The following is a 27,963-nucleotide window of genomic DNA, read 5'->3' on the forward strand; positions in this document are numbered from 1 at the left end:
GGGGAGGGTCTTTGGTGGGAGCTGCCCTGGGTCAAGGGAGACCCTGAGACAGAAACAGAGCAGGCAGGGAGAGGCAGGAGAGAAAGGAGGACACAAACACAATCAGGTGAGAAGGTGCCACTGAAAACAGAACTGCAACTGACTGGAAGTGAATGGGGCAGAAATCAGGAATTCTAAAACTTTTATTTACTATCAAATCCATCCCAGCCAGCCAGCCCAACACCCAATCCCAATCCCAGTGCTCCAAATTTGGATCCCACTTCTCCCAATCTCCTTCCAACCCCTTCTCACCCTGCCGGCGGTGGAATCCAGTAAGGTTTGCGTGGGACTGAGTTGTTTTGAGGAGGGAACAAGGCATTTGGAGGTGGAATCATGTCATTTTGATTTAAAATTGAGGTGTTTTAAGAGGGATTTGAGGTGACAGATTGATCCCTCTTGGCTTCTGGAACGCAAAGAGACGGAGAAGAGACTAAAACGAAGGCCAAAACAAAAGGATAACCAGCCAGGTGTCTTCGCAACGTGGATCCCAAGGAATGTGGGTCACCAGGGCTCTGCCCAACGTGGGCTCCTCCGTTAGAGGATAGAGTTGGAGCAGCGCACTAAGTTTGCCTTGCACTAGGAGGACTTGTGGGGATTGCATTAATGCTGCCTCTGCTGGTGTCTCTTCAAAGCTGAGCTCTGAGAAAAGTTCTTGCAACACTCAGGACACTCGTAGGGTCTCTCCCCAGTGTGGATGTGCCAGTGGGTGATGAGGTGGGAGTTTCGCTTGAAGCCCTTCCCGCAATCAGAGCACTGGAAAGGCCTCTCCTCCGTGTGTGTCTGGAAGTGCCTGAGGAGACTGGAGCTGGTGGGAAACCTCTTCCCACACTTGGAACACTCGTAGGGCCTCTCCCCATTGTGGACACTTTGGTGGCGGATCAGGTTGGAACACTGCGTGAAGCCCTTCCCACACTCCTCACACTTGTAGGGCCTTTCCCCAGTGTGGATGTTCTGGTGTCGGATCAATGTGTTGCGCTCAGTGAAACTTTTCCCACATTCCTCACACTTGTGGGGCTTTTCTCCGGTGTGGATGCGCCGGTGTTTGGTAAGGATGGCATTTTCCCTGAAGCCCTTCCCGCAGTCGGGACAGCGGAAGGGCCTCTCCTCTGTGTGTGTGCGCTGGTGCTGGAGGAGATTGCTGCTGGTCTGAAACCTCTTCCCACATTTGTCACACTCGTAGGGCCTCTCCCCAGTGTGCTGCATCTGGTGCTGGATCAGTTTGGAGCGGACTGTGAATCCCTTCCCACACTCAGAACACTTGTATGGTCGTTCACCAGTGTGCATCCTCTGGTGCTGGGTCAGGTGAGATCTCTGGCTGAATCTATCTCCACACTCCCCACACTCGTAGGGCCGTTCCCCAGTGTGGATCCTCTGGTGGCAGGTAAGGCTGTTCCTCCACCTGAAGCTCATCCCACATTCTGAGCACTTGTGGGGCTTCTCCCCATCACGAAGCTGGGGTTGTCCTGCAGCCGGGGGCCGTGCTGGGCTGGGAGATGGAGCAGGACAGAGGGGGAAAGGGACACTGACTTCCTCCTCACCTGCCTGGGGCTCCCGGGGCATCTTCATCGCAGCCAAGGGTTGGGAATGGGAAATCCTGGTTTGGGGAAAAACAAGGGATGAGCGCGTTGTGTTGTGGGTTCCTCCTGCCCAACTCCATCTCTAGAAGTCCCCGAGCATCTGGGGTCCATAAAAACCTCCCAAACACCAACATTCAGCCCTGAAAATGCCTCCCAGCAGTTCCTGGGAATGGTACCTCTCCTTTGGTGTTTGGGGGTTCCCCCCAGTCCCAGCTGCTGGGGGTCACGCTTGTATTGGGGGTCCCCCATCTACTCGGTTCCCGCCCTCCCCGGGCTGCTGGGAGTCCCAGGAATCCAAAAAGCTCCCCCCTCTTTTGTTTCCCCATTTAGGGATGCTGGGGGTTTTTGGGGTCCCTTCTCCCCTTATTCTCCCCTTATTCTCTGCTTTGGGGTGCAGGGGGTCCAGGGACTCCCCCCTGCCCCTCTCCAGGCTGTTGAGGGTCCCAAAATCGCGGCGCTCCCCCCTCTCTGGGCTCCCCACTTTGGGGTCCTGGGGGACAAAGGGCTCTGCTCCTCCAGGCTGCCTCTGCCGGCAGCCGCCACCGGGACCCCCAATGTCCCCCCAAGGTGCATTTTCTGATCAGATTTGGAGCTGTGCATTCTCCAAACTTCTCCCAACTTACCAAGGAGAAAAAAAATCATTCTGAGAGGCGCTGAGGCTATTCTAGGGGTTACTGAGTGCAACTGGGATCAAACTTGGGGCAAGTGAACCACGCTGAGATAACTGGGAGTGCCTGGGGAGGACTACAAGGTTGATCAGTGCAACTGGGATATACTGGGAATGTCTGCGACTATAGGGGTGGTGATTGGGACCTAATTCAGAATGTGCTGGGGGAAAAACTGGGACCATGCTGGGGCAACTGGGGGCAAGTGTGAGTGACTGGGGCCCTCTGGCAGACTGGCATCATACTGGACTCATATTTGGATTGTACTGGGAGTGACTGGGACTGTGCTAGGGGCAACTGCAGAACTGGGAACACATTAGACCAAATTGGGAGGGACTGGGAGCAACTGGGGCCGTGCTGGGAGCAAACAGTATCATAATAGGGAATAACTGGGAGTGACTGGGCTCATACTGGGAGTGCCGAGGAAACTGGAACCACACAGGGGGAGCAACGGGGCTCATACTGGGAGCAACTGGGCTCATACCGGGAGCAGCCACTCCCGGCTCCCGCACCCCCGAACCCCTTTCCCGGCCATGCCGCCCCTCCAGCCCCAGCACCCCCCGCCGGGGTCCCGGCAATCCCAGGGGTTCCCCCCTCTCGGGCTCCCCGCTTTGCCCTTCTGGGCCTCTCCTGTCTCTGGGCTCCCGCTCAGGGAAGCCGCGGCTCTCCCGGGGCTCCCCCAAACCGGTGTCCCCCCGCCGATCCCGCCGCTCCCGCGCGCTCCCCACCTGGCCCCGGCACAGCTCGCAGGGCCCGGCCCGGGAAGCCCAACCCCCACCGCGGGGGGACCCGCATCCCCCCGGGCCCCGCCGGGGCTCTGCCGGCACCCACCGGGACCCCCAAAAACACCTCCCGGGGACCCCCCGAAGTCCCCCCGAGGGCCATCTGCGCCTCTGCAGCCCTGCAACATCCAAACTTCCCCCCCAGAAAAACCCCAAACCCAGGGACACCCCCCGGGATATTCGGGGCTAGCTCCCCCTCCCCGGGCACCTGCGGGATGGGGGGCGATGGTCCCGGGGGGCTGCGAGTTCAGGGAGCTCCGGGGCCGCGCGCTTGATTCGCTCCTTCTCTGCTCCTGCTTCCTGCTGCCGCTCCGCTTCTTCCTCCCTCCCTCCTCCTCCTCTCCCGTTCCGAGCCCCGAACTGGGAGGGGATGGGGCAAGGAAAGGGCGGGAACTGTGAGGGGAAAGGGCGTGGTCAAAGAAAGGGCGGGAACTGTGAGGGGAATGGGGCGGGGCCAAAGGGCTGCGCGGTTTTAAAAGGCTTTGGTTCGGCCTAACATCACCAAAAAAAGTCTCAAATGCAGCCTAAATCTACCAAGATTGGTCTATAATCACCAAAATACGGTCTCATATCCAGCCTAATTCCTTCAGGTTGGGCCTAAAATCACCGAAAATCCTTACAATCTATCCTCTACCCACAGGGTTCAGCCTGAAATCATCAAAATGGGGTTATAATCCAACTAAAGTCTGTAAAATTGCTGAAAGTGCTTTAAAACCCTCATAAAATTGCCCAAAATCATTCTTCAATCCCCCAAATGGGTATATAATTCATTCTGAATGTGCTTGGTTTCGACTCAAATCACCCAAAGGGACCTAAACACACTCAAACTGTCCTGAAATCAATCCAACGAGACCTAAAATCACCATAAAAGGGCTTGGTTCCACCTACAATTACCCAAAGAGGCTGAAAATCCAACCAAATGGGCCAAAAATCATCAAAGAAAAAGAGGCCAAAATCACCAGTGCTCTGTTAAGGTCCTCCCGTATGGGCCTAAAATCATCCAAAGGGAACTAAAATTGGGACTAAAACTGCCCAGTTTGGCCTAAAATCATCCAAACAGGCCCAACTTCTCTGGGACCACGATCAAGACTGAGAGCAGCACCAGAACTGGCACTGGGACCAAGCCTGAGACCAACTCCGACACTGGGACCAGCACCGGGAGAGATCCAGGGTCGAGATTGAGACCAGGACCAAAATCAGCACCAGGAGCGCTCCAGGACTGCTCCAAGACTGAGACCCAGACCAGCACCGGGACAGAGACCGACACCGGCAGCGCTCCGGGATCTCCGCGTTCACTCTGGGGAGTTTTGGCTGCGCCCCCACACGGGACTGGGCAGGACTGGGAGGGACCCCTGGGTGGGGCGGGACAGCCTCGGTTCCCATCGTTCTGGTGCAGCCATCCTGGTCCATATGGTCCCAGTGCATGTGATCCCAGTCTGTACAATCCCAGTCCATGTGATCCCAGTTGTACAATCCCAGTGCATGTGATCCCAGTCTGTACAATCCCAGTCTGTTTGGACCTGATCCATCTGGTCCCAGTCTGTGCAGTCCCAGTCTGGATGGCCCTGTGTATCTGTCACCTAAGAACCTCTCAAATTGCTGAGAACTGGAATTCCAGACCCTGGCAGTGTGAGCCATGCAGGACCATCCAGACTGGGATCATGGGGGCTGGGATCACATGGACTGGGATCCTCCAGACTGGGACTGCACAGACTGGGACCAGATGGATCAGGGCCATCTGTAGGAATTGGTGCTTGGGGTCGGTCGGGACAAACTCAGGTACTCTCTGTATTCTGGTCTTGATGTTTGCAGTTTATTTTGTAGGGTGTGGGTATATATAAGGCCCTGCTAGGAACTGCAGCCACTGCTCAGAGCAGGACGGAGAAAGAAGGATAGAGCAATAGTAAGTGCGAAGAGGGTAAAAGTGAAGAGTGAAGAAGGGGCGATTTTCTCTTTTACAATACAATAAATCTTCTTCTATGTTGAATATTCTAATTTTCACTATCCAATCTTATACAAGATATAAATTCTCTAACATTTGCATGCAACCTATAGGAACCACTGTATTACCATGTTTTACTCCTTTTCTTCTCTCTAAATTTTATCTGGGACCCTTCCTGCCATGTCTAGGGAGGATGTCTGTTTGCTTCTTGGTATTCGCAGCATCTAACATTATCTAAACAAAGGTTCCTTCAGGCTTTCAGTTGTTTTCAGCCACACAGTCGAAAATTGCTCTCATTTCTATTTCGCTTATATTTTCTATATTTTCAAAGTCTTTTGCTAGACACTTGTATTTATAAGGTTTCCCTAATTCATCCTTCCCAACAGCCATCCATACTGGGATTGTACAGACTGGGATCACATGGACTGGGATTGTACAGACTGGGATCACGTGGACTGGGATTGTACAGACTGGGATCACATGGACTGAGATTGTACAAACTGGGATCACATGCACTGGGATTGTACAGACTGGGATCACATGGACTGAGATTGTACAAACTGGGATCTCATGCACTGGGACCATATGGACCGGGATGGCTGCACCAGAACGATGGGAACCGAGGCTGTCCCGCCCCACCCAGGGGTCCCTCCCAGTCCTGCCCAGTCCCGTGCGGGGGCGCAGCCAAAACTCCCCGGAGTGAACGCGGAGATCCCGGAGCGCTGCCGGTGTCGGTCTCTGTCCCGGTGCTGGTCTGGGTCTCAGTCTTGGAGCAGTCCTGGAGCGCTCCTGGTGCTGATTCTGGTCCCGGTCTGAATCTCGATCCCAGAGCGGTGCTGGTCTTGGTCTCATTCTCGGTCCTGTGGTGGTGCCAGTCTCGGTGCCAGTGCCAGTTTCAGTCCCAGTGCCAGTCTCAGTCTCGGTCTCGGAGTCGTTTCGGTCCCTGTGCTGCTGCTGTTGTTGGTCTCCATCCTGGAATGCTCCTGGTCCTGGTCTCTGAGCAGTCCCAGGGCCGGTGCCAGCTGGATTTAGGCTGAATGTCATGTCCCTTTTGGATGGTTTTAGGAGAAACCTGGATTTGGGCAGCATTTGAGTCCCATTTGGCTGATTTTAGACCTAACTTGGTGGATTTAGGTGCATTTGAGGCTTTTTGGAGGATTTTAGACCAAGCCTGTTGGATTTAGGCTGCTTTTGAGCCCCTTTTTACTGGTTTTAGGCCAAAACTCGTGGATTTAGCCTGCATTTGAGGCCATTTTTGGTGATTTTGGGCCTAACCTGGTGGATTTAGGAGGCATTTGAGGCCCTTTTTTGGTGATTTTAGGCCAAAGCAGAGCCCTTTAGGAGCGCACGGCCCTTTGGCCCCACCCCTTTCCCCTCACGGTTTCCGCCCTTTCTCAGACCACGCTCTATTTCGTTCATCCCCACCCATCATTGGCTCTGCGTCTTTTTTCCCGTCCAAGCCCCGCCCATCTCCTGGCACGTTCCTCTCACGCATGTTCAGAACACCCGGAAGTTGCTTCAGCGGGCGCCGCCATCTTTGTTCCCGGTCTTCCCGGCCTGGCTTTAGCATGTCCGAGAGCTACGGTGGGGCTGGGGGAGGATCTATAGGGGATCTATAGGGGATTTGTGGGGGCTTTTCGGGCCTGGTGGGGTCTGGGGGGTCTCTGTAGGGGATTTGGGGCGTCTGCAGGGTGTCTGCGGGTGCCTTTTGGGAGTTTGAGGAGGCGATCTGGGATGTTTAGGGGGTCTAGAGGGGTCTGGGGGGGTTTGGGGGTCTGAGGGTCCCTATAGGAGGTTGAGGGGGGTTATAGAAGGTCTATAGGGGATTTGGGGTGGTCTGGGAGTCCCTAAAGGGGATTTGGGGGCGTCTGTAGGGGACCTCCAGAAGGGTTTGAGGGTCCCTAAAGGCGGAATGGGGGGTCTGTAGGGGATCTGTAGGGGTCTGGGAGTACCTATAGGGGGCCTGTGGGGGGTCTCTAAGGGTCTAGCGGTCCCTATAGGGGGTTTAGGGGGTTTATGGGGGGGTTATAGGGGATCTATAGGGGATTTGGAGTGGTCTGGGAGACCCTAAAGGCGATTTGGGGGAGGCTAGAGGGGATCTCTATAGGGGTCTGAGGGTCCCTAAAGGGGATTTGGGGTAATCTATAGCGTATGTCTTGGGGTCTGCAGGTTCTGTAGGGGATTTGGGGGCTTTTGGAGGTCTCTGTAGGGGATTTGGGGGCGTCTGCAGGGTCTATAGGGGATTTGGGGGGGTCTGGGGGTCCCTAAAGTTGGTCTGGGGTGCCATAGGGGCTCTGTAGGGGTTTGGGGGGTCTCTCTATGGGATTTGGGGGGGGGTCTGGAGGTCATAGGGGATTTGGAGGGTCTCTATAGGGGATTTGGGGGGTCTGGGGGTTTTCCTAGGGGATTTGGGGTCTCAATAGGGGATTTGGGGGGTCTCTATAGGGGTTTCTGGGGGTCTCTAAAGAGGATTTGGGGTCTCTACAGGGGATCTTGGAGGGTCTCTTTAGGGGAATTTTGGAGTCCCTGTAGGGAATTTCTGGGAATTTTGGGGTCCTGAAATGGAATTTTTAGGGAATTTTGTGGTCCTTAAATGAAGTTTCGGGGTTCTGCTGGGATTTTTGGGGTCCCCATGGGGAAAGTTTAGGGTTTCTATGGGGATTTTTTGGGAATTTTGAGACCCACAAGGGAATTTTGGGGTCTTTTATGGGATTTTTTTTTTTTTTTAATTTGGGGTCCAAATGGGGGAATTTGGGGTTTCTGTGGGGAAATTCTTTGGAATTTTGGGGCTGTATTGGGAATTTGGGGGGAGTTTTGGGTCCAAACTTGGGAATTTTGGGATCTCTAGAGGGGATTTTGGCGGAATTTTGGGTCCAAACTTGGGAATTTGGGGTCCCAAAAGGGAATTTTTAGCAATTTTGGGGTTTCAGAAGGGAATTTTGGGATCTCTGGATAGGACTTTTGGGAATTTTGGGTCCAAATGTGGGAATTTTGGGATCTCGGGGGGGGTGGGAATTTTGGGTCCAAACTTGGGAATTTGGGGTCTCTAGAGGGGGTTTTTGGGAATTTTGAGTCCAAATGTGGGAATTTTGGGATTTCTGGAGGGGATTTGGACGAATTTTGGGGTCTCAGGAGGGGATTTGGGGGAATTCAGGGTCCCAGAAGCGAATTTTTGGGAATTTTGGGATCTCTGGAGGGGATTTTGGGTCCGAACTTGGGAATTTGGGGTCCCAAAAGGAATTTTTGGGGAATTTTGGGGTCTCTGGAAGGGATTTTTGGGAATTTTGGGGTCCCCAGAGGAGATTTTGGGGTCTCTGAAGAGGATTTTTGGGAATTTTGGTTCCAAATGAGGGAATTTTGGGGAATTTTGGGTTTTCTACAGGGGATTTTTGGGAATTTGGGGTCCAAACTTGGGAATTTGGAGTCCCAAAAGGGAATTTTGGGGGGAAATCTTGGTCCAAATGTGGGAAATTGGGGGAATTTTGAGTCCAAACATGGAAATTTTGGGATTTCTGGAGGGGATTTTGGTAAATTTTGGGGTTTCAGGAGGAAATTTTGGGGGAATTTGGGGTCCCAGAAGTGATTTTTTTGGCGAATTTTGGGATCTCTGCAGGGGATTTTCGGGAATTTTGGCTCCAAATGAGGGAAATTTTGGGGTCTCTGGAGGGGATTTTGGGTCCAAACTTGGGTATTTGGGGTCCCAAAGTGGAATTTTGGGGAATTTGGGGTCACTAAAGGGGATTTTTGGGGAATTTGGGACCAAATCAGGGAAATTTTGGGTCTAAATGTGAGAATTTGGGGTCTCTGGAGCGGATTTTTGGGAATTTTGGTTCCAAATGAGGGAATTTTGGGGTCTCTGGAGGGGGTTTTGGGTTCAAACTTGGGAATTTGGGGTCTCTAAAGGGAATTTTGGGGGGAAATTTGGTCCAAATGTGTGAAATTTGGGGATTTTTGAGTCCAAACTTGGGAATTTTGGGTCTCTGGAGGGGATTTTTGGGAATTCTGAGTCCAAATGTAGGAATTCTGGAATTTCTGGAGGGGATTTTGGGGTCTCAGGAGGGGATTTTGGGGGAATTCAGAGTCCCAGAAGGGATTTTTTGGGGGAATTTTGTGATCTCTGTGTCACTGGTGGGGTTTCAGGGTCCCTTTGGGATCCCTGAGACTGCTTTCGCAGCCCTCAAGGACAGAGCACGTTCCCGAGCCTTGCCCAGATAGAATTGTGGCTTGCAGTGAGCTCTCAGACCAGCGGGGAAGAGAGACCAGCATATGCAGAGAGGCACAAATCCATAGTTTATTCTATGAAGGCATCCTATCTACCATATACCAATGGTTATTGTTTTACAGGGGTGTTTATAACTTTTGAGGGGTTTATAATTTGCACCAATTACCAAGGGATTTCTACTTTCTAACCAATCCCTGAGGGATTTTGCATTCAAAGCTGGCCTATGGATACTAAAAGAGAATGAACCACTAATACTGAAGATAGATAAGAGGGTCTTCCAAGGGAGGGAAGCTGGATTCCTTTTTGTATTCGTCATTTCACAAGCCAGTTCTTATCTCTAAGCTATGATTTTCCAAGGAGCTTGTTCTGAGGATGCAGGGAAACTTTCTTCTGTGTTTTCTGCTCCCTCCACAACTCCTCACTCTGTATTTACTAAAAAGGCACTTCCAGCAACTTTCTTGAAACACTGAACAAAGCATGCAAACATAAGTAACACAATGACAACTATGACTAAAATCCGTAAAAGTCCCTTGACCAGAGATGCGGCCCACCCTGTCAGTCCCCATTGTCCAAAGAGGTTGTTGAGCCAGTCTCGGGTGGTTTGTACTTTCAAATCCTTCACGAGGTCCTTCACCTTCTGGATGTTTGCTTGGATGGATGTTGAACGTGAGGAGAGATTGAAGAAGCACATCCCTTCAAAGTCTTCACAGCCGTGTCCGTGGGCGAGCAGCGGGAAGTCGATTGCAGCTCGGTTTTGCAGGGATGCGTGTCTCATGGTTTCTTCATCCTTTAAAAGATCACTCAAAGCAGCAGATGGGACATTGGCTTGCTTACTGAGCCAACACCCTAAGTGAGTAATTTCACCAAGGGCTTTTGCTGCAGCCACCATGGTAAGAACAGGGAGACCACAGCTCTTGTGGGTCTGTTCCAATTGTACAATTTAGGGTCACAGCTTTCATCAAATTCAGTGTAAGATCTTTTTTCGTGGTTTGATTCAGTCTCCTTTTTCCAATTATGTAATAAGGTAATGTTGGGGATGAGGGTAGAAAGCTTGCCAAGGCTGCAGGGTCCCCCCTGAAGGTGGGAGGGGATTCCAGCCCAAACCCGATCACCACAAATAAGAAACATTCTATGGGGTAATGTTTTGGGGTGGAGGGAGGATTCAGAGAGAGCATGAGTGGTGTAATTGCACCAATCTGGATAATTGTAGGCTTTGTTGATGGGTGATATGTCTTTTCTGTATGTGTTTTGAATTTGACTAAATTCAGGCCAATTTTGCTTTGGACTTTTGTAATAAAATTTGACACAGTATGTTGCTTTGGAGGACCCCAGCAAATCTAATTCTTGGGGTTCCTCGGGGGCATTTGGCAGTATTTTTGTCCAGTGGTCCCAAGTGTCAACCGGATTTGGTCTCTTACCAGTGGTGCAGAGGAGCTCTGAGCTCTGGACAGGCCATTCGTCTGCTACAAAGGGAATTCCTAGAAAACGTGGAAAGTGGGTTATCAAGGTTGCCCACAGACAGGAACATGTTATCTTGTTTCAATGTCTTTGCTAAAGTCACCCAGACATTGTGTTTGGGTTGTGGACTGATGCAGCTGAAGGCATGCCGCATGGTGAAGAGGATCCAGGCAGCAGTGAGGATAGCATCAATGGAGAAAATTTTCATCTTTGGACAAGGATGGGCCTTCTGATAGAGAATATAAGTAAAGTCGGTTATTTTTATGATGGGGGGGAGAGAGAGTTAGGGTTTTCTCCTTCATCTCCTTCCTTTGTCACATCCCGCCCCCTTTTTTTTTTTTTTTTGAGGGGTGCTCTGCTTTGAATGAGTTTTGGGACCTGACTGAATGTTGCATTTCGATTAAAAAATTTGTGTTTTGGTATGTGAATGGAAATTTGGCCTGTGTAGCTATCTAGAGCAAATTGAAGGTTTTCATTGGTTTGGAGCAGATTTTCCAAATCTCCCATGGTCAGGGGCAGGTAAATGAATGTGAACTCACATGCTGAAAGAGAGCGGAGGCGAGTTCTGGCCTTGTTTATCAAATGTGCCATGATTTCCTGAAACGTGGTAATTGTCTTTGTGGGCTGATTGCTTGTGAAAACCTATTCAAGGATCAACAAGGGGTCTGTGAGTTGAGGGTCCCATTGAAAAATCAGTCCATAAAAGCGAGGGGCTTTTTCTAAAATAACAAACTGGAAAGGCAGATTTGGCTCAAATCTGTGTGCTTGACGTGAAGACAGGACTTCCTGAACTTTGATGATGGATTGTCAGGCTTCCAGGGTGAGTGTGTGTGGGGAGTCCAGGTCCTCGTTGCCACAAAGGAGGTTGAACAGAGGGGCGAGGTCTTCTGTTGTGAGTCCCAGTAGGGGGCGGATCCTGTTGATGGATCCACACAGGCTGTGTAGGTCTCTTAAGGTCTTTGGGTTATCTCGGATGGAGAGCTGCTGGGGTACAATGGTCCTTTCTCGGATTAAAAGTCCTAGGTATTTCCAGGGGCTGGTGTATTGTACTTTGTCTTCACGGATTTCAAATCCTGCTTTTTCTATGGTTTTAATGGTTGTTTTGACAGCTTTTTCTAAGTAGGTCTTTTTTGATGCACAAACTAGGATGTCGTCCATGTAGTGATGAATGACTGCTTCTGGGAATTGTTCTCGAACAGGAGAAAGGATGTGTGCCACGTGCCATTGGCAGATCGTTGGGGAGTTTTTGAGTCCTTGGGGAAGGAAGAGCCAGTGGTATCTTTTGAGAGGAGCTTCTCTGTTGAGAGAGGGGACAGAGAAGGCGAACCGTGGTGCGTCTTGGGGATGCAATGGGATACTGAAAAAACAATCTTTGATGTCAATGATAGCAAGTGTCCAGTCTTGAGGCAGCATTCATGGGGAGGGCAGTCCAGGCTGGAGAGGGCCCATGTCTTCAATGATGTCATTGATTTTGTGAAGGTCTTGGAGAAGCCTCCACCTGTCTGTTCCAGGCTTTTTCAGAATGAAAACTGGTGAATTCCATGGGCTATTAGATTCCACAATATGGCCTTTTGCTAGCTGTTCTTCAACAAGGGCTTGCAATGCATGCAGTTTGACCTTTGATAGGGACCACGCTGCCTGCCATAGGGGTTCATCACTCTTCCAGGTGAGACAAGGAGTCGGCAGGACAGTGCGCGCTTCAATGGCCCCCATCAAAAGTCCCGACTTTGAATTCGGAGAGAAGCCCCCCATTGGGTCAGGGCATCTTTGCGCCATGGGGTGATTGGGGCTCTTACCACGAATGGTCGGATGGTTGCCAGTTTTCCTTCAGGTCCTTCGATGACGACGTTGCATCTGCTTCTCATGGAAATGGCAACTCCCCAGATTCCAGCCAGCATGCCTCCTACAGGTTGAAGTTCCCAGTGTGGTGGCCATTCTGAGTGGGAATGACGGTGACGTCAGCACCAGTGTCTGTCATTCCTGGTTTCTGAATTTTTTCCCTGTAGCAGAAAAGGCTGCACTCGAGGATGGGTTTGTTTGGACCCATGATTTGTGTCCACATTATTGTAGGGTTGAGAGGGATCTGTTCCATGTGACTTTTTGGAAGCAGGAAGGCTTGTGCTATAGGTGTTTTCTGTGGAAGAAAAAAGAGAATGTCCGTGCAACACAATTGGACAAAGATTTATTTTCCAGGTGCTATAGTTTGTATTTCAGGTAAAACGGAAATTTGTGGCAGACCATGAAAACTGTCACCAAAGATTAAAATGTCCCAAGGACCATCTTGTGGTCCATACTTTGCTGTAGGGATACGATAAAATTTTTCATCTGTAGTATTTAAAGACAAAACAGTCACCAGTTGATGCCTGGTTCCCATCGAAATCTCACCAAATGTTGGGTCTGCCTGATGTGGTTTGGAATTTTCGAGGATGATGGGGTTTGATGTTGCTCGCTTGTCATCATTGGGGCTGGGTAGAAGGCAGCTTTTGGTTTGTTGTCTGCGCCCAGAGCTGAAACCGGGCTGCGTTGGAAGTTTTTTGGCTGCTGTTTTTGTTGCCTTTGGGGTTGGTGGTAGTTGTTGTGGGGGTTTTGGGTGGGTGGTTTGTTTGGACAGTCTCTGATAAGATGTCCAAGTTCCCTACAGTAGAAACAACGAGCATTGTCTTTGGAGACCATCGCTGCAAAGGCTCCAGAGACTCCATCAGCAATGCCCTTGGCAACTGCTTTGGCCACTATGTTTTCAGTGGACATGGGGCGTGTGTAGCTTTCCACCATCTGCTCGATGGTGGGGTCAGTGTCTATAGGTAAAGCTCTTAAAATGGTTTTGCATTGTTCATTTACATTGCTTAAAGCAAGTTTTCTCAAAAGTTCCTTTTGCTCTTCTGTGCTCTCAATTTGTTTTTCAAGAGCATCCTTGAGCCTGTCTACAAATTTTATAAAAGTCTCGTCTATTCCCTGCTTGATATTGGAAAAATGCAAGCTAGGAATAGAGTCGTCAGGAGTAAGGAGGAATGAGGTTTTTGCTGCATTAGCAATGTCCTGCAGTGTTTCTTCAGGAATAGAGTTCGCTTGTTCTGCGGGTTTAGAAAATTGGTTTTCACCAGCAAGTTGTTAAACAGTGAAATTCTGTCGATTAGGATCTTTTGAATACTTATCAGATAGTATTGTTAATTGTTTTTCCAATGCCTTTCCCATAACATAAATTCGGCCGGTGACAGAAGGCAAGTAGCTAGATTATTGAGATCATGGAGAACCATGACAAAAGCAGCAAAAAAGGCTTCTAAAAAATTTCTAAAAATGTGTGCTGATCTGCCGTGTTTTTTTCCAATTTTGGCCAATTCTGTTACTTGTTTCATGTCAATCGATTGCCATTCTGCTCTGTCTGAGGATCCTCCTCTGCGGCCTCGTTTATAAATCACAGGAAAGACAGAGATTCTTTGGGCTAATTGCCAGTTTCCATTTTGGGTTGCCTCCAATTTTGCTGTGCCCCAAATATCTGGTTCTTCTGAATCAGAGGCAGTGGAGTCACTGTCGCTGTATTCAGAGGAAGAGTGGCGTCTTCTTGGGGCACGACGCTTTTTAGAACGCGAAGAGGAAGGTTGGGGGGGGGCTTGGGGGGGGGAAGGGTCTGACCGTGTAGAAGGGTGTGTGTGGGTGCACTGCATGGCTTGGTCACAGGGTGGCACAGGCGCAGGTGTGCCAGGCGCGCACCTTTGCTGCAGTGGGGGGGCTGCGCAAGGGGTGCAGTTGAAATCGGAGACGTGCTGGGGGATGTGTGGGTGTGGGGCTGCGGCGCAGTCGGGGTTAGGAAGGCACAGGAGGGGCTTCGGGGGATGGGAATGCAATGGGACCGCGCTGTCGGGGGGAAGACGGGTTTTGGGGAAAGCGGGGATGTTTGTTGAATGCATGACTGGATCCATGGACGGAACTGGGACAGGAGAAGGAGGAGAGGGACCTTCGGGGACCGAGGAAGCATAAAGGGAACGGTGGTAAAACATTTCTGGGGACAGGAACCGGGACAGGGGAGACCTCGGGGGCTGGGGGCTGGAGGAAACATCCTGGGGTAGCATTAGGGGACGAACCGTGGTGGGCAGACGCAGAGTTGTGTGGGGAGGTGTTGCGATTTGTTTGTGTAACTTGTGGAGTACCAGAGTTAAGGGAGGCAGACTGTGCATGGCATGGGGATGGGATAGAGAGGGGTGAAGGGCGGTTGCCAAAGGAATGGGGTCTGGGGCGGGGAAAATCGAGGTGGGAGCGGCGTTTGGAGCTGTGTGAGCTGAGTGAGGCTGGGCTACAGAGGTGGGCAGGTGAGTGACAGCTTGGGGGTGTGGAAAACTCACTGTGTGAAGGGCGGGGTTTGGAAACCGTGTAGCAAAGGAAGTTTCTATAGTTACCTTATCAGTTGTTGGGGGGAGGACTGGTGCTGAGGAGAGAAAAATCGCAGGGGGCCCGCGCAGAGGTGGGATGCCGAATGGGGGAGGGGACGGAGGGGGCAAATGAGGCGTGGGTGGACAATTTCGAAGCACGGAAGGGGGAGGGAGAGGATTTTCAAGGCTAGGGGAGTTGGCGCTTGCGTGAAGAAAGCGGTGTGTCATTTGTGAGGGTGCCGGTGTGGCGGGGATGGGCAGAGGGGCTGTGTCTGGGTTTCCGGGAGCTGTGGGGGACGCGTTGTGCGGGGCAGGGAGGCAGCTGCGGGGAGGTGTTTGTGTGAGCTGGACGGTGCCTGTGCTGCATTGCAACTGTGTTATGGGGATGGAAACGGGGGGGTCTGCGGGTTGAGGAGGGTGGGGGGGATTCGGGAATGGATGTGGTGTTTGGGAAGGCGGATATTGGTTTAGGGGCGGAGCGGGAAGAAAAGTTGGAGAGGTGGACGCGTGTGTGACGTTGTGTGTGGATAGGAATGTTGGTTCCCATGGAGACAGGACTTTTAGGGGTAGGGAGTGGGGGGGGCAGCGATAGGATCAGCAATGGGGACTGGGCTCTGGGTTGTGGCTGGGGGCGCCGCTGTAAGGGAAGGGGGGGCGAAACGGGGGGCGCAGGGGCTGAGGCAGTGGAAACAGGGGTTTGGAGGATCGGGGGGGTGCGTGGGGGATTAGGGTATTGTGAGAGGAGATAAGGGGGGAAGAAAGTGGGGAAAGGGTAGGGACAGTATTTTTTTGGAGTTTTCGTCTTGCTCTTATGATATGTTGAGAAAGAGGAATGAAAGAAGTCACAGAAAAATCAGCATTTGCTTGGCATTCATAGATTTTTGTGCCAACAGTGTCCCAGAAATAATCCAAAAGTATCGTTTGGTTATTAAAGTTGGAAAAGTGAGTAGAAATCCATTTTATAAATCTTTTCAGGACAGTTTTAGAACAAGAGCGTTTTGAAAAAGAGAAATTGTCAGCGGATAAAGTTTGTTTTATTATATTATAAAGATCTCTTTTGCTATGGGAAAGAATAATTTTAGAAAAAGGATTTCCCATAGCGACCCTGAGCCGAACAAGTAGAAAAAGAGAAAACTAAAGAAAAAAAACCCCAAAACAAGACCCTAGGGGAAGGAAAGCTGATTATACTTACAAAGCTTCACTTTGACGGGTCGTTAAAGGCTGCTCCTCAGGTGCTGGTCAACTTCAGTCCTGAGTGGGGAGGGGTCTCAGGGTTGTTGAAGTGAATTGGGTGCAGTTAAATCCTTTAGAACAGAGACTTAACTGTCTAATTTTTGTGACACTCGAAGATGGATACAATCAATTTTTGATGCAGTTCGCAGAGTGTGGGCAGAGTCCACCTCCGTCTGGGCGCCACTTGTCACTGGCTGGGTTTTGGGGGTTCCTTTGGAATCCCTGAGACTGCTTTCGCAGCCCTCAAGGACAGAGCACGTTCCCGAGCCTTGCCCAGATAGAATTGTGGCTTGCAGTGAGCTCTCAGACCAGCGGGGAAGAGAGACCAGCATATGCAGAGAGGCACAAATCCATAGTTTATTCTATGAAGGCATCCTATCTACCATATACCAATGGTTATTGTTTTACAGGGGTGTTTATAACTTTTGAGGGTTTTATAATTTGCACCAATTACCAAGGGAATTCTACTTTCTAACCAATCCCTGAGGGATTTTGCATTCAAAGCTGGCCTATGGATACTAAAAGAGAATGAACCACTAATACTGAAGATAGATAAGAGGGTCTTCCAAGGGAGGGAAGCTGGATTCCTTTTTGTATTCGTCATTTCACAAGCCAGTTCTTATCTCTAAGCTATGATTTTCCAAGGAGCTTGTTCTGAGGATGCAGGGAAACTTTCTTCTGTGTTTTCTGCTCCCTCTACACTCTGGGACTTCCACGTTCACCCTGGGGAGTTTTGGCTGCGCCCCCACACGGGACTGGGCAGGACTGGGAGGGACCCCTGGGTGGGGCGGGACAGCCTCGGTTCCCATCGTTCTGGTGCAGCCATCCCGGTCCATATGGTCCCAGTGCATGTGATCCCAGTCTGTACAATCCCAGCCCATGTGATCCCAGTTTGTACAATCCCAGTCTGTTTGGACCTGATCCATCTGGTCCCAATCTGTGCAGTCCCAATCTGGAGGATCCCAGTCCGTGTCATCCCAGCCCCCATGATCCCAGTCTGGATGCTCCTGCGTGGCTCACACTGCCAGGGTCTGGAATTCCAGTTCCCAGCCAGGAAAAGATGTTCCTGCCCTTGAAGGCAAAGCTCTTCAGAAGGGGCCAAAAGCCAAGTGCAGCAAGATCTTACAGGGACATTTCACTGCCAGCCTTCCTAACTTCACCCATGGCTGTTGGAGCTCCTGCACTGGGAATTAAATCAGGGGAGGGTCTTTGGTGGGAGCTGCCCTGGGTCAAGGGAGACCCTGAGACAGAAACAGAGCAGGCAGGGAGAGGCAGGAGAGAAAGGAGGACACAAACACAATCAGCTGAGAAGGTGCCACTGAAAACAGAACTGCAACTGACTGGAAGTGAATGGGGCAGAAATCAGGAATTCTAAAACTTTTATTTACTATCATATCCATCCCAGCCAGCCAGCCCAACACAATCCCAATCCCAGTGCTCCAAATTTGGATCCCACTTCTCCCAATCTCCTTCCAACCCCTTCTCACCCTGCCGGCGGTGGAATCCAGTAAGGTTTGCGTGGGACTGAGTTGTTTTGAGGAGGGAACAAGGCATTTGGAGGTGGAATCATGTCATTTTGATTTAAAATTGAGGTGTTTTAAGAGGGATTTGAGAAGTTTAGAGGTGACAGATTGATCTCTCTTGGCTTTTGGAGCATAAAGAGATGTAGAAGAGACAACAATGAAGGGTAAAACAAAGGGATAAACAGCCAGGTGTCTTCCCAGCATGGATCCCAGGGAACGTGGGTCATCAGGGCTGTGCCCAGCCTGGCTCCTCCAGTGGGGGATGGAATTGGATCAGTGCACGAAGTTTTTCTTGCATTAGGGGGATTTGCAGGGATTGCATTAATGCTGCCTCTGTTGGTGTCTGTTCAAAGCTCAGCTCTGGGAGAAGTTCTTCCAACACTCAGGACACTCGTAGGGCCTCCCCCCAGTGTGGATATTTTGGTGTTTGATCAGGCTGGAACGCTGCCTGAAGCCCTTCCCACACTCCAAACACTTGTATGGCCTTTTTCCAGTGTGGATGTTCTGGTGGCGGATCAATGTGGCACGATCAGTGAAGCTCTTCCCACACTCCTCACACTTGTAGGGCCTCTCCCCAGTGTGGATCCTCTGATGGCTGATCAGATGGGAGCTCTGTCTGAAGCTCTTCCCACACTCCTCACATTCGTGAGCCTTTTCCCCAGTGTGGATGCGCTGGTGTCTCGTAAGGGAGCCGTTTTCCCTGAAGCCCTTACCGCAGTCGGAGCACTGGAAAGGCCTTTCCTCTGTATGTGTCTGGAAGTGCCTGAGGAGAATGGAGTGGGTGGTAAGCCTCTTCCCACACTTGGAACACTCTTAGGGCCTCTCCCCAGTGTGGATACTTTGGTGGCTGATCAGGCTGGAACGCTGCCTGAAGCCCTTCCCACACTCTCCACACTTGTGAGGCTTCTCCCCAGTGTGGATCCTCTGGTGGCGGATCAGGCTTTTCCTCCACCTGAAGCTCATCCCACACTCTGAGCACTTGTGGGGCTTCTCCCCATCACGAAGCTGCTCATGGACCACCAGCTCCGAGCTCTGGCTCCATCTCTGGCCGTTCCCCCGGCCCAGGCTGGGGCTTTCCTCCTCAGATCCCCGCCATCTGCGTTTGCAGCCCCTCCTCGTGCGGGATCTCCGTGGCTTTTCCTCCCCGTTGCATTCCTGCGCCGTGGAGCCGCTCCAAACGGCCTCTTCCACGAGGTTCTGCCGCGGGGATTTGTCCTCCCTGCTCTCCATGCTCAGCTCCTTGTCTGGGGCAGGAAGGACAAGCAGAGGATGGGATTTGCCTCCGTGCCAGAGGGAAGGGGAAGGAGATCCCCCCAGCGCGTCCCCGGCAGGACGGCGTCAGCAGCGGGGTTGTCCTGCAGCCAGGGGCCGGGCTGGGCTGGGAGATGGAGCAGGACAGAGGGGGAAAGGGACACTGACTTCCTCCTCACCTGCCTGCGGCTCCCGGGGCATCTTCATCGCAGCCAAGGGTTGGGAATGGGAAATCCTGGTTTGGGGAAAAACAAGGGATGTGCGCGTTGTGTTGTGGGTTCCTCCTGCCCAACTCCATCTCTAGAAGTCCCCGAGCATCTGGGGTCCATAAAAACCTCCCAAACACCAACATTCAGCCCTGAAAATGCCTCCCACGAGTTCCTGGGAATAGTCCCTCCCCTTTGGTGTTTGGGGTTCCCCCCGTCCCAGCTGCTGGGGGTCACGCTTGTATTGGGGGTCCCCCATCTACTCGGTTCCCGCCCTCCCCGGGCTGCTGGGAGTCCCAGGAATCCAAAAAGCTCCCCCCTCTTTTGTTTCCCCATTTAGGGATGCTGGGGGTTTTTGGGGTCCCTTCTCCCCTTATTCTCCCCTTATTCTCTGCTTTGGGGTGCAGGGGGTCCAGGGAGTCCCCCCCTGCCCCTCTCCAGGCTGTTGAGGGTGCCAAAATCCCGGCGCTCCCCCCTCTCTGGGCTCTCCACTTTGGGGTCCTGGGGGACACAGGGCTCTGCTCCTCCAGACTCCCGGGGTTCCCTGATGTCCTGGTATTGCCCCTCTCCACTCTCCCCACTCTGGGGGTCCCCAGGTTCCCCCCTCTGGCTCTCCCTCGTGGTCCCGCAGCCCCTGGCTCTGGGCTGGAGGTGACGGTGCCCAACTCGGGCAGACACAACCCCCACTGCAGGGGAGACCCCTCATCCCCCTGCTCTCTACCAGGGCTCTGCTGCCACAGCCACAAGAACACCCCAAAAACACCTCCTGGGGACCCCCCAGTGTCCCCTCAAGGGGCATTTTCTGCTCAGCTTTGGAGTTCTGCATTCTCCAAACATCCCTTCAAAATAAACCCAACCCAGGGACCCCCTGGGATACCTGGGCCGAGCTCCCCCTCCCCGGTCACCTGCGGGGGCGATGGTCCCATGGATGGGGGACCTATGAATTCAGGGAGCGCTCGACCTCCTTCCTCCTCCTCCTTTTCTTGATCCTCCTTTGTCTTTCCTCTTCCATCCCTCCTCCTCCTCCTCCCTAACTCTCCCTCCTTCCCCTGCTTCCATCCCTTCTCGCTCTCCTCCTTCATCCCTCCTCTTCCATCCCTCCTCCTCCTCCCCCAGGAGTACCGACACCCTCGGGGCCGTTCCCGAAGCCCTCGCAGCCCGCGGGAGGAGCGGGGATGGAGCCGGGACAGATCGGGATGGGCAGCGCGGGGCTCTCGGCTGCTCCCACCCGCTGGGGCCGGGGGGAACCTTACTGGGGATACTGGGAGCCACTGGGAATGACTACGAGCATGCTGAGAGCAACTGGGATATACTGGGAGTGTCTGTGACCTTACTGGAGTGACTGGAACCACACTGGGAACAGCTGGGACCATGCTGGGGAGAACTGGGAACACACTGGGGGATACTGGGGAGTCAGAGGGAGATACTACTCTATACTGGGAGCAACTGGGCATGACTGGGACCATGCTGGGAGGGACTGGGATCATCTATGGAGTGACTGAGACTATGCTAGGGGCAACTGGGAGCAACTAGGATCACACTGGGTTGAACTGGGAAAAACTGCAACCGTGCTCAGATGGACTGGGATCATACTGGATCACACTGGCAGCAACTGGGACTGCACTGAGGGTGACTGGGAGAGGCTGTGAGCAACTGGGATCAGTCTGGAAGCAGCTGAGGACAACTGGGAGTGACTGGGAACCTGCTGGCGGCAACTGGGATACACTGGGAGAGACTGAAACCACAGTGAGGGGAAATGGGAGCAACTGGAACCACACTGGATGATAATGGGAGCAGCTGTGCCCATTCCAGAGTCATACTGGGATCCTACTGGAACTAGCTGGAATCATACTGGGAGTGACTGGAATAGTACTGGGAATATCGAAGAATGACTGGGATCATACTGCAAGCAGACTGGGAGTGACAGGAAAAGTGCTGGCCACAACTGGAACCATAGTGGGAGTGACTGGGGGACACTGGTCTCAGACTGGGAGTAACAGGGAATCACTCTGGGCATGACTGGGAGGATCTTGGAGTGACTATGGTCATACTGGGCATGACTGGAACCACACTGGGGGGGACTGGGTGCAACGGTTCATACTGGGAGAGACTGGAACCATACAGAGTGACTACGGGTCCTACTGGGATCATCCTGGGAGCCACTGGGATTACAGGGAGTGGGAATGGAACCTGACTGGGGCTTACTGGGAGCAACTGGGCCCATGGTGGGAGGAAAATGTGGACACATTGGGAGCAAGTGGGATTAAATGGAAGGTACTGGAATCATGCTGAGGGGACTGAGGCCATAGCAGGGATCATACTGGGAGCAACTGGGAGTATGGGCAACTGACAGAAATTGGGATCACGCTGAAGACAACTGTGAGTAACTGGGAAAGACTGGAATCATTCTGAGCGAACTGGAACCTTACTGGGGCAACTGGGATATAATGGGAGTGACTGGAACCATACTGGGGGGACTGGAACCACACTGGGAACAGCTGGGACAAAGCTGGGGACAGCTGGTGCCATACTGGGGGGACTGGAGCCCCTCTGGGGGACACTGGGAGATAGCGGAACAATGCTGAGAGAGACTGGGGCTATTCTAGGCATCATCCTGGTAGGAACTGGGAACAACTGGAACTGTTCTGGCAGCAACTGGGATCATACTGGGATCACAGTGACAGCACCTGGGTACATGCTGGGTGAGACTGGGATCACATCAAGGGTGACTGGAATCATACTGGGATGGAGTGGGAGTGGCTGTGAACAACTGGAAACATGCTGGAAGCAGCTGGGAAGAAGTGAGAGTGACTGGCACCATGCTGGGGGTGACTGGGATATACTGGGAGAGACAGGCAGGCACAGGGATTATACTGGAGGCTACTGGGGTCATGCTGGCATTGACAGGGACCAACTGGGATCACACTGGGGGCCGCTGGCATCAGACTGGGAGTGACTGGAATTAGACTGCAAGTGATGGGGATCATACTGGGATCATACTGGGAGTGTCTACAGTCATACTGGGATTAGAGTGGGTGTGGCTGGACCCTGACTGGGGGTTACTGGGAGCTACCGGGCCCAAGCTGGAAGCACACTGCACACACACTGGGAGCAACTGGGGTCAAACTGGGGGCAAGTGATCCATGCTGAGGTAACTGGGAGTGGCTGGGAAGGACTATGAGATTGTTCAGGGCAACTGGGATATACTGGGAGAGTCTGAAACCATAGGGGTGGTGACTGGGACCTAACTGGGAGCGACTGGGAATGTGCCGGTGGGAAACTTGGGACCATGCTGAGGCAACTGGGGGAAGTGTGAGTGACTGGGGCCCTGCTGGAAGAGACTGGCATCATACTGGACTCATACTGGGGTCACACAAGGAATGACTGGGACTGTGCTAGGGAGAACTGCAGAACTGGGAACACCCTGGACCAAAGTGGGAGGGACTGGGAGCAACAGGGACCGTACTGTGGGAATATTACATCATAATACGGAATGACTGGGAGAGACTGAGCTCATTCGGGGAGTGCCGAAGAAACTGGAACTCCCCGGGAGAGCAACTGGGCTCATACTGGGAGCGACTGGGCTCATACTGGGACTTCCGAGGAAACTGGAACCACACGGGGGGATCGACTGGGCTGGTACTGGGAGCAGCCACTCCCGGCTCCCGCACCCCCGAACCCCTTTCCCGGCCATGCCGCCCCTCCAGCCCCAGCACCCCCCGCCGGGGTCCCGGCAATCCCAGGGGTCCCCCCCTCTCGGGCTCCCCGCTTTGCCCTTCTGGGGCTCTCCTGTCTCTGGGCTCCCGCTCAGGGAAGCCGCGGCTCTCCCGGGGCTCCCCCAAACCGGTGTCCCCCCGCCGATCCCGCCGCTCCCGCGCGCTCCCCACCTGGCCCCGGCACAGCTCGCAGGGCCCGGCCCGGGAAGCCCAACCCCCACCGCGGGGGGACCCGCATCCCCCCGGGCCCCGCCGGGGCTCTGCCGCCACCCACCGGGACCCCCAAAAACACCTCCCGGGGACCCCCCGATGTCCCCCCGAGGGCCATCTGCGCCTCTGCAGCCCTGCAACATCCAAACATCGCCCCGCCCGCCCCCGAAAAAAAGAAAGGAACTGGGAGCCCCAAATATATTTCGGGTGACCTCCAAATATCCCTTCCACCCTTCAAATAAACCGTCCGGGATATTCAGGGCGAGCTCCCCCTCTCCGAGCACCTCCGGGATGCGGGGAACGATGCTCTGGGGGCGAAGGAGCTGCGGGTACAGAGAGCGGTGAAAGCTCGCGGTGCCTCCTCTGCCTGCTCCAGCTCCTCCTCCCCTGTCCCTCCTCCCCCTCCTCTGACCCTCCGGGAACTCTCGGGTGAGCGGGGCCGGGCCGGGACACGATGGGAGAGGGGTGGGGTCACCCCCAAACCGAGCTGGGGGGAGCGGAGGTTTGGGGAGGACAATGGCGAAAGGGGTGGGAGAGGGGCATGAGGGGAGGTGGGACAGCGGGAAAGGGGATCCCAATGGGGGTCTCCCAGCTCACCCGAGCACCCCCAAGCCCCATCCCAGCCCCTCCAGTTCCCTCCACACCCCCGGCTGAGGGGGGCTCAGCCCAGGACCCGTCGTGGTTCGGGGCTCCCCCGAGGGCAGCGAACGGGAGAGTTCCCGGCTCGGAGAGGCCGCAGCAGAGGAAGGGATCCTGTCCCGCTCTGAGAGCGTTGAAGGGTCTCCAGGCCCTTTTGAAGAGGAGTTTTACCTTTTTAAGGTTTTCTGGGGGTTCCAATATCTCCAAGAGTGTTTTTTCTGCCTCATTTTAGGGTGATTGTGGTGTTCCAGCCCCTCAAGCCTCTTTTAAGGCGAGATTGTGACGGATTTAGGTGACATTTGTAGGGGCCCCCCCACTACAAGCCCCTGTAGGGGATGTTTTGGCGCCAGGGTGGATTTTTGGGGTTCTCTCGATCATCGCCGCTTTAAGGGGCTCCGCTATGTTCGGGCAGCACTGTAACTCCCCGTAAAAGGGCAACACCTCTCCCGTTGATTTTGGCAGTAGATCTCTGGGGGGGTTGGGGGTCCCGGGAGGGTTTGGGGGTACCTGGGCGATGCCGGTGCCAGAACTGGGGACCCCGTGCCAGGAATGAACCTTCTCACTGTGCACGGGCAGCGTCAGCGTGTTCAGGGAGATCCTGGGGGGGCGCGGGGTCACCCCAAATCCCAGGGGAGCACAAATGCTAAGGGACCCCCCGAACTGCCCTCCCCGCTGGATCTGCTGCAGGCAGGGGGACACCAACACTCGGCCCCCGCCCCCCAACATCAGGGAGGGGCTACGGCAGAAACGTGGGAAGGGCACGGACAGGTGAGGGGGCACCCCCAAAATCCTGGAGGAGGGGACACGGGGGGACTCCCAGGAATCCCCATGGGAGGATGAGGGGAAACCGAGGAGGAGTCTGGGGGAGGCTGGGTGGATCTGCACAGGTGCCCGGGAAGAGGGACCTTGCCACGACTATCCCGGGCAGTTTTTTGAATGAGGGAGGGATATTTGGAGCTCACATGAAATATATTTGGGGCCCCCTGTTCCTTTCTTTATTTTGAGGACGCACTGGGGCATCTCCTTCCCCTTCCCTCTGGCACGGAGGCAAATCCCATCCTCTGCTTGTCCTTCCTGCCCCAGACAAGGAGCTGAGCACGGAGAGCAGGGAGGACAAATCCCCGCGGCAGAACCTCGTGGAAGAGGCCGTTTGGAGCGGCTCCACGGCACAGGAATGCAACGGGGAGGAAAAGCCACGGAGATCCCGCACGAGGAGGGGCTGCAAACGCAGATGGCGGGGATCTGAGGAGGAAAGCCCCAGCCTGGGCCGGGGGGGCGGCCAGAGATGGAGCCAGAGCTCGGAGATGGTGGTCCATGAGCAGATTGGTGATGGGGAGAAGCCCCACAAGTGCTCTGAGTGTGGGATGAGCTTTACCTGGATGTCCCACCTGATCTCCCACCAAGGGATTCACAATGTAGAACGGCCCTAGGAGTGTAGGGAGTGTGGGAAGAGATTCACAGTCAACTCCAACCTGATCCGGCATCAAAAGATCCACACTGGGGAGAGGCCCTAAGAGTGTTCTTGAGTGTGGGAAGAGGTTTACTGTTGGAGAAGATGAAAATAGAAAGCCTTATAAATATGATTGCCTGGGAAAAGATTTTGAGAATATGGTAACTATAAGCGAGATTGAAATGAAAGCCATCTTTGAGATACCAAACTTTAGTTCCTGAATAACTAGAAAACAATAGTATGGCCAGCTGAAAGTAATCCCCTCTTGACTGAACAATTCCCTCTGCTTGCAGACAGGTCCAAGTGTCAGAGAAGACCCTACTAGCTTAGCACAAGGAGTCCAAAGAGTAGTTTTTAGGGTTTAAAGTGTAACACAGTATGGTAATGTAATGATTCTTACAGGCTGTATGGAAATGCTATAGGATTTGTATCTTGTATTACATTAGTTAGTGAAAATTAGAATATTCAACACAAAATAAGATTTATTGTATTTTAATGGGAACCTCGCTTTCTCTTTTTACCTCTTACCTCTCTTAGCTCTCTTCTCTTACGCCTTGCTTTCTCACCACTTGCTCCCTTACCTCTCTCTCTACTCTTCATACTCTTGCCCTTCTGCTTTTCCAGGCCTCGTTGGAGCTGTGACTGGCAGCTCCAAGCAGGGCCTTCCTACCCGCACCCTTTGCAATAAACCACAAGTTCCAACACTTGGCTTTAGAGATCTCTCCATCAGTCCTGACCGTCCTGACCTCCACCACTCCTACAGTTTACCACCACCAGCAATGTTCTCCTGCACCAGCGGATTCACACGGATGAGAAACTCTTCTGCTGCTCTGACTGCGGGAAGCGCTTCAAGCAGAACTCCACCCTCATCATCCACCAGTGCATCCACACCAGGGAGACACCCCACGAGTGTGAGGAGTGTGGGAAGAGCTTCAGCCAGAGCTCCCACCTGGTCCTCCACCAGAGGACTCGCACTGGTGAAAGGTCCTACGAGAGTGGGGAGTGTGGGAAGAGGTTTCACACCAGCTCTGAATCATGGTTTCAAAGAGTTAAGATTTTCACTCAAGGTAGAAGTAGTTTCCATGACCAAGATGTAAGCTAGGTAGGAAAACGGTAGGTTAATAATTACTAGATGCTTAGGTAAGAGTGAATTGGTAGAATTATCTGCTATTATGAACCTGCGTATAGAAAAACGTAAAATAAGTCAACCGTTAATCATAAAGCACAGGGCCTTGGATCGTGCCAGAGGGTCACCAAGACCTGATGAAGACTCTCCTGACTTCATCCTTCGAGACCACTGACCCATTTCGAGACCACCAACCCAATTCAAGAGAAGGACTGCGCACATGTGAAGGACTAATGGGCTCATTTTAATATGGGGTGGGGATGGGAGGTGCTGGGGTTATGCAGAGGTATTGTATGTAAGATCTTGGGGAAGAAATAGATGGCAAAGAACCTTGTTCGGTGCGGTCACGCCTTTTGGAGGTGACTCCCGTGCCGCCTGCCGGTGAGTAAATACACCACTTTCTAACTTTAATTAGTTAGAGGGTCTTTGTCCATGATTATACCGTTTTTTTTAACGATTCTGCTCCAATCTTCTCCTGCAGCAGCGGATTCACACGGAGGAGAGGCCCTTCCGCTGCCCTGACTATAGGAAGGGCTTCAAGCACAACTCCCATCTTGTCACCCACTGGCACATCCGTGTCGTGGCAGAGCGCTGGTGGGAGTTCCACGACCTTCCAGAGAAGCGTCCTGAAAAGGACGTCCTGGCAGGGGCACGTCCGCGCTTCCAGGCGAGGTGATTTCAGCTCTCCTGTCAATCTGCTTTGAGCGACGCTGGAGAGGACAGGAGCCTCGTGCGCTGTTCCACAGAGAAGTTTCTTGAGCTTCTGCCACAAAGGGTACCCGGGATGAAAACAGCTCAGGAAGGTCTGAGGGAGCAGGGTTTATATAGGGAAAGTAGGGGCTGGATAGAGCAACAGACAAATCCGATGAAGGCTCGGGGTGGAGCAAAGAGGGAAGGACCAGTGGGGTACAAGCAATTTGCCTGGGGCAGGGAGGCAGGTCGGGAGGAATTTTTCTGCCCATGATAAGGGTGCTTAGTGCCTGAGGGCATTCCCTCCAGGGAAGGGTGCCTTGCTGTTTCTTAGTTAGCCCATTGGGCTCCACACATCCATAGTGGGGAGAGGCCCTACAAGTGTTCCGAGTGTGGGAAGAGCTTCTCCCAGAGCTCAGCCTTGACCCAACACCAACGGAGGCACCGCTAAGGGAAGCCCTGTGAGTGCCCCGAGTGCGGGAAGAGCTTCGTGCTCTGCTCCAGCTCCATCCCCCACTGGAGGAGCCACATTGGGCAGAGCCCTGGTGACCCACATTCCCTGGGATCCACACTGGGAAGACACCTGGCTGGAGGTCTCCACATCCTCCTGGATCACCATAGGCACCTGGATGAACACAGGGGCAGGAACTTCCATTGGGACCCTGCCATTTTTGACATCAGAAATTCAGTGAGAAGAGCTGATTTTTAACTTTGCACCCTAAAAATTCTCATCTGCTCTTTCCAAATGTTTCTTCTGGTGACTTCAAGCAACACGGGATGATCTTGCAGAACATTTCCTGCCTGAATAATTTCCATCTTTATCCCATCAAAACACCCAAAATTGGCATAAAAATAAAGGAATTACACAGA

The 27,963-nt window shown here is 53.0% G+C and overlaps 1 protein-coding gene, 1 long non-coding RNA gene and 1 pseudogene across 4 annotated transcripts; 1 reads left to right on the top strand and 2 right to left on the bottom strand.

The window, feature by feature from the left end:
• Positions 1 to 164: 164 nt before the first annotated feature.
• LOC106864343 (uncharacterized) lies at positions 165 to 19,278 on the bottom strand (annotated as a pseudogene). Its single transcript, XR_015799793.1, has 3 exons — positions 19,236 to 19,278; positions 18,134 to 19,049; positions 165 to 1,486 (listed from the first exon to the last, which is right to left on the bottom strand). The product of XR_015799793.1 is annotated as an uncharacterized LOC106864343 (transcript).
• Positions 9,095 to 12,811, bottom strand: LOC148219382 (uncharacterized). The gene is given in 3 exon segments (XM_088157632.1): positions 9,095 to 10,112; positions 10,115 to 10,713; positions 10,715 to 12,811. Coding segments are annotated over 3 exon segments (1,245 nt in total). The 5' UTR covers positions 10,894 to 12,811; the 3' UTR covers positions 9,095 to 9,645.
• LOC148219383 (uncharacterized) lies at positions 14,372 to 27,963 on the top strand. Of its 2 annotated transcripts, none has more exons than XR_015799795.1 (2): positions 14,372 to 14,989; positions 25,815 to 27,963. It is a non-coding gene; the product is annotated as an uncharacterized LOC148219383 (long non-coding RNA). The 2 variants fall into 2 exon arrangements; XR_015799794.1 differs by lacking the exon at positions 14,372 to 14,989 and adding an exon at positions 14,996 to 15,141.

The sequence above is a fragment of the Sturnus vulgaris genome, unplaced genomic scaffold, assembly GCF_052056855.1.
Source record: "Sturnus vulgaris isolate bStuVul1 unplaced genomic scaffold, bStuVul1.hap1 Scaffold_141, whole genome shotgun sequence".
In the NCBI taxonomy this organism is placed as follows: domain Eukaryota; kingdom Metazoa; phylum Chordata; class Aves; order Passeriformes; family Sturnidae; genus Sturnus; species Sturnus vulgaris.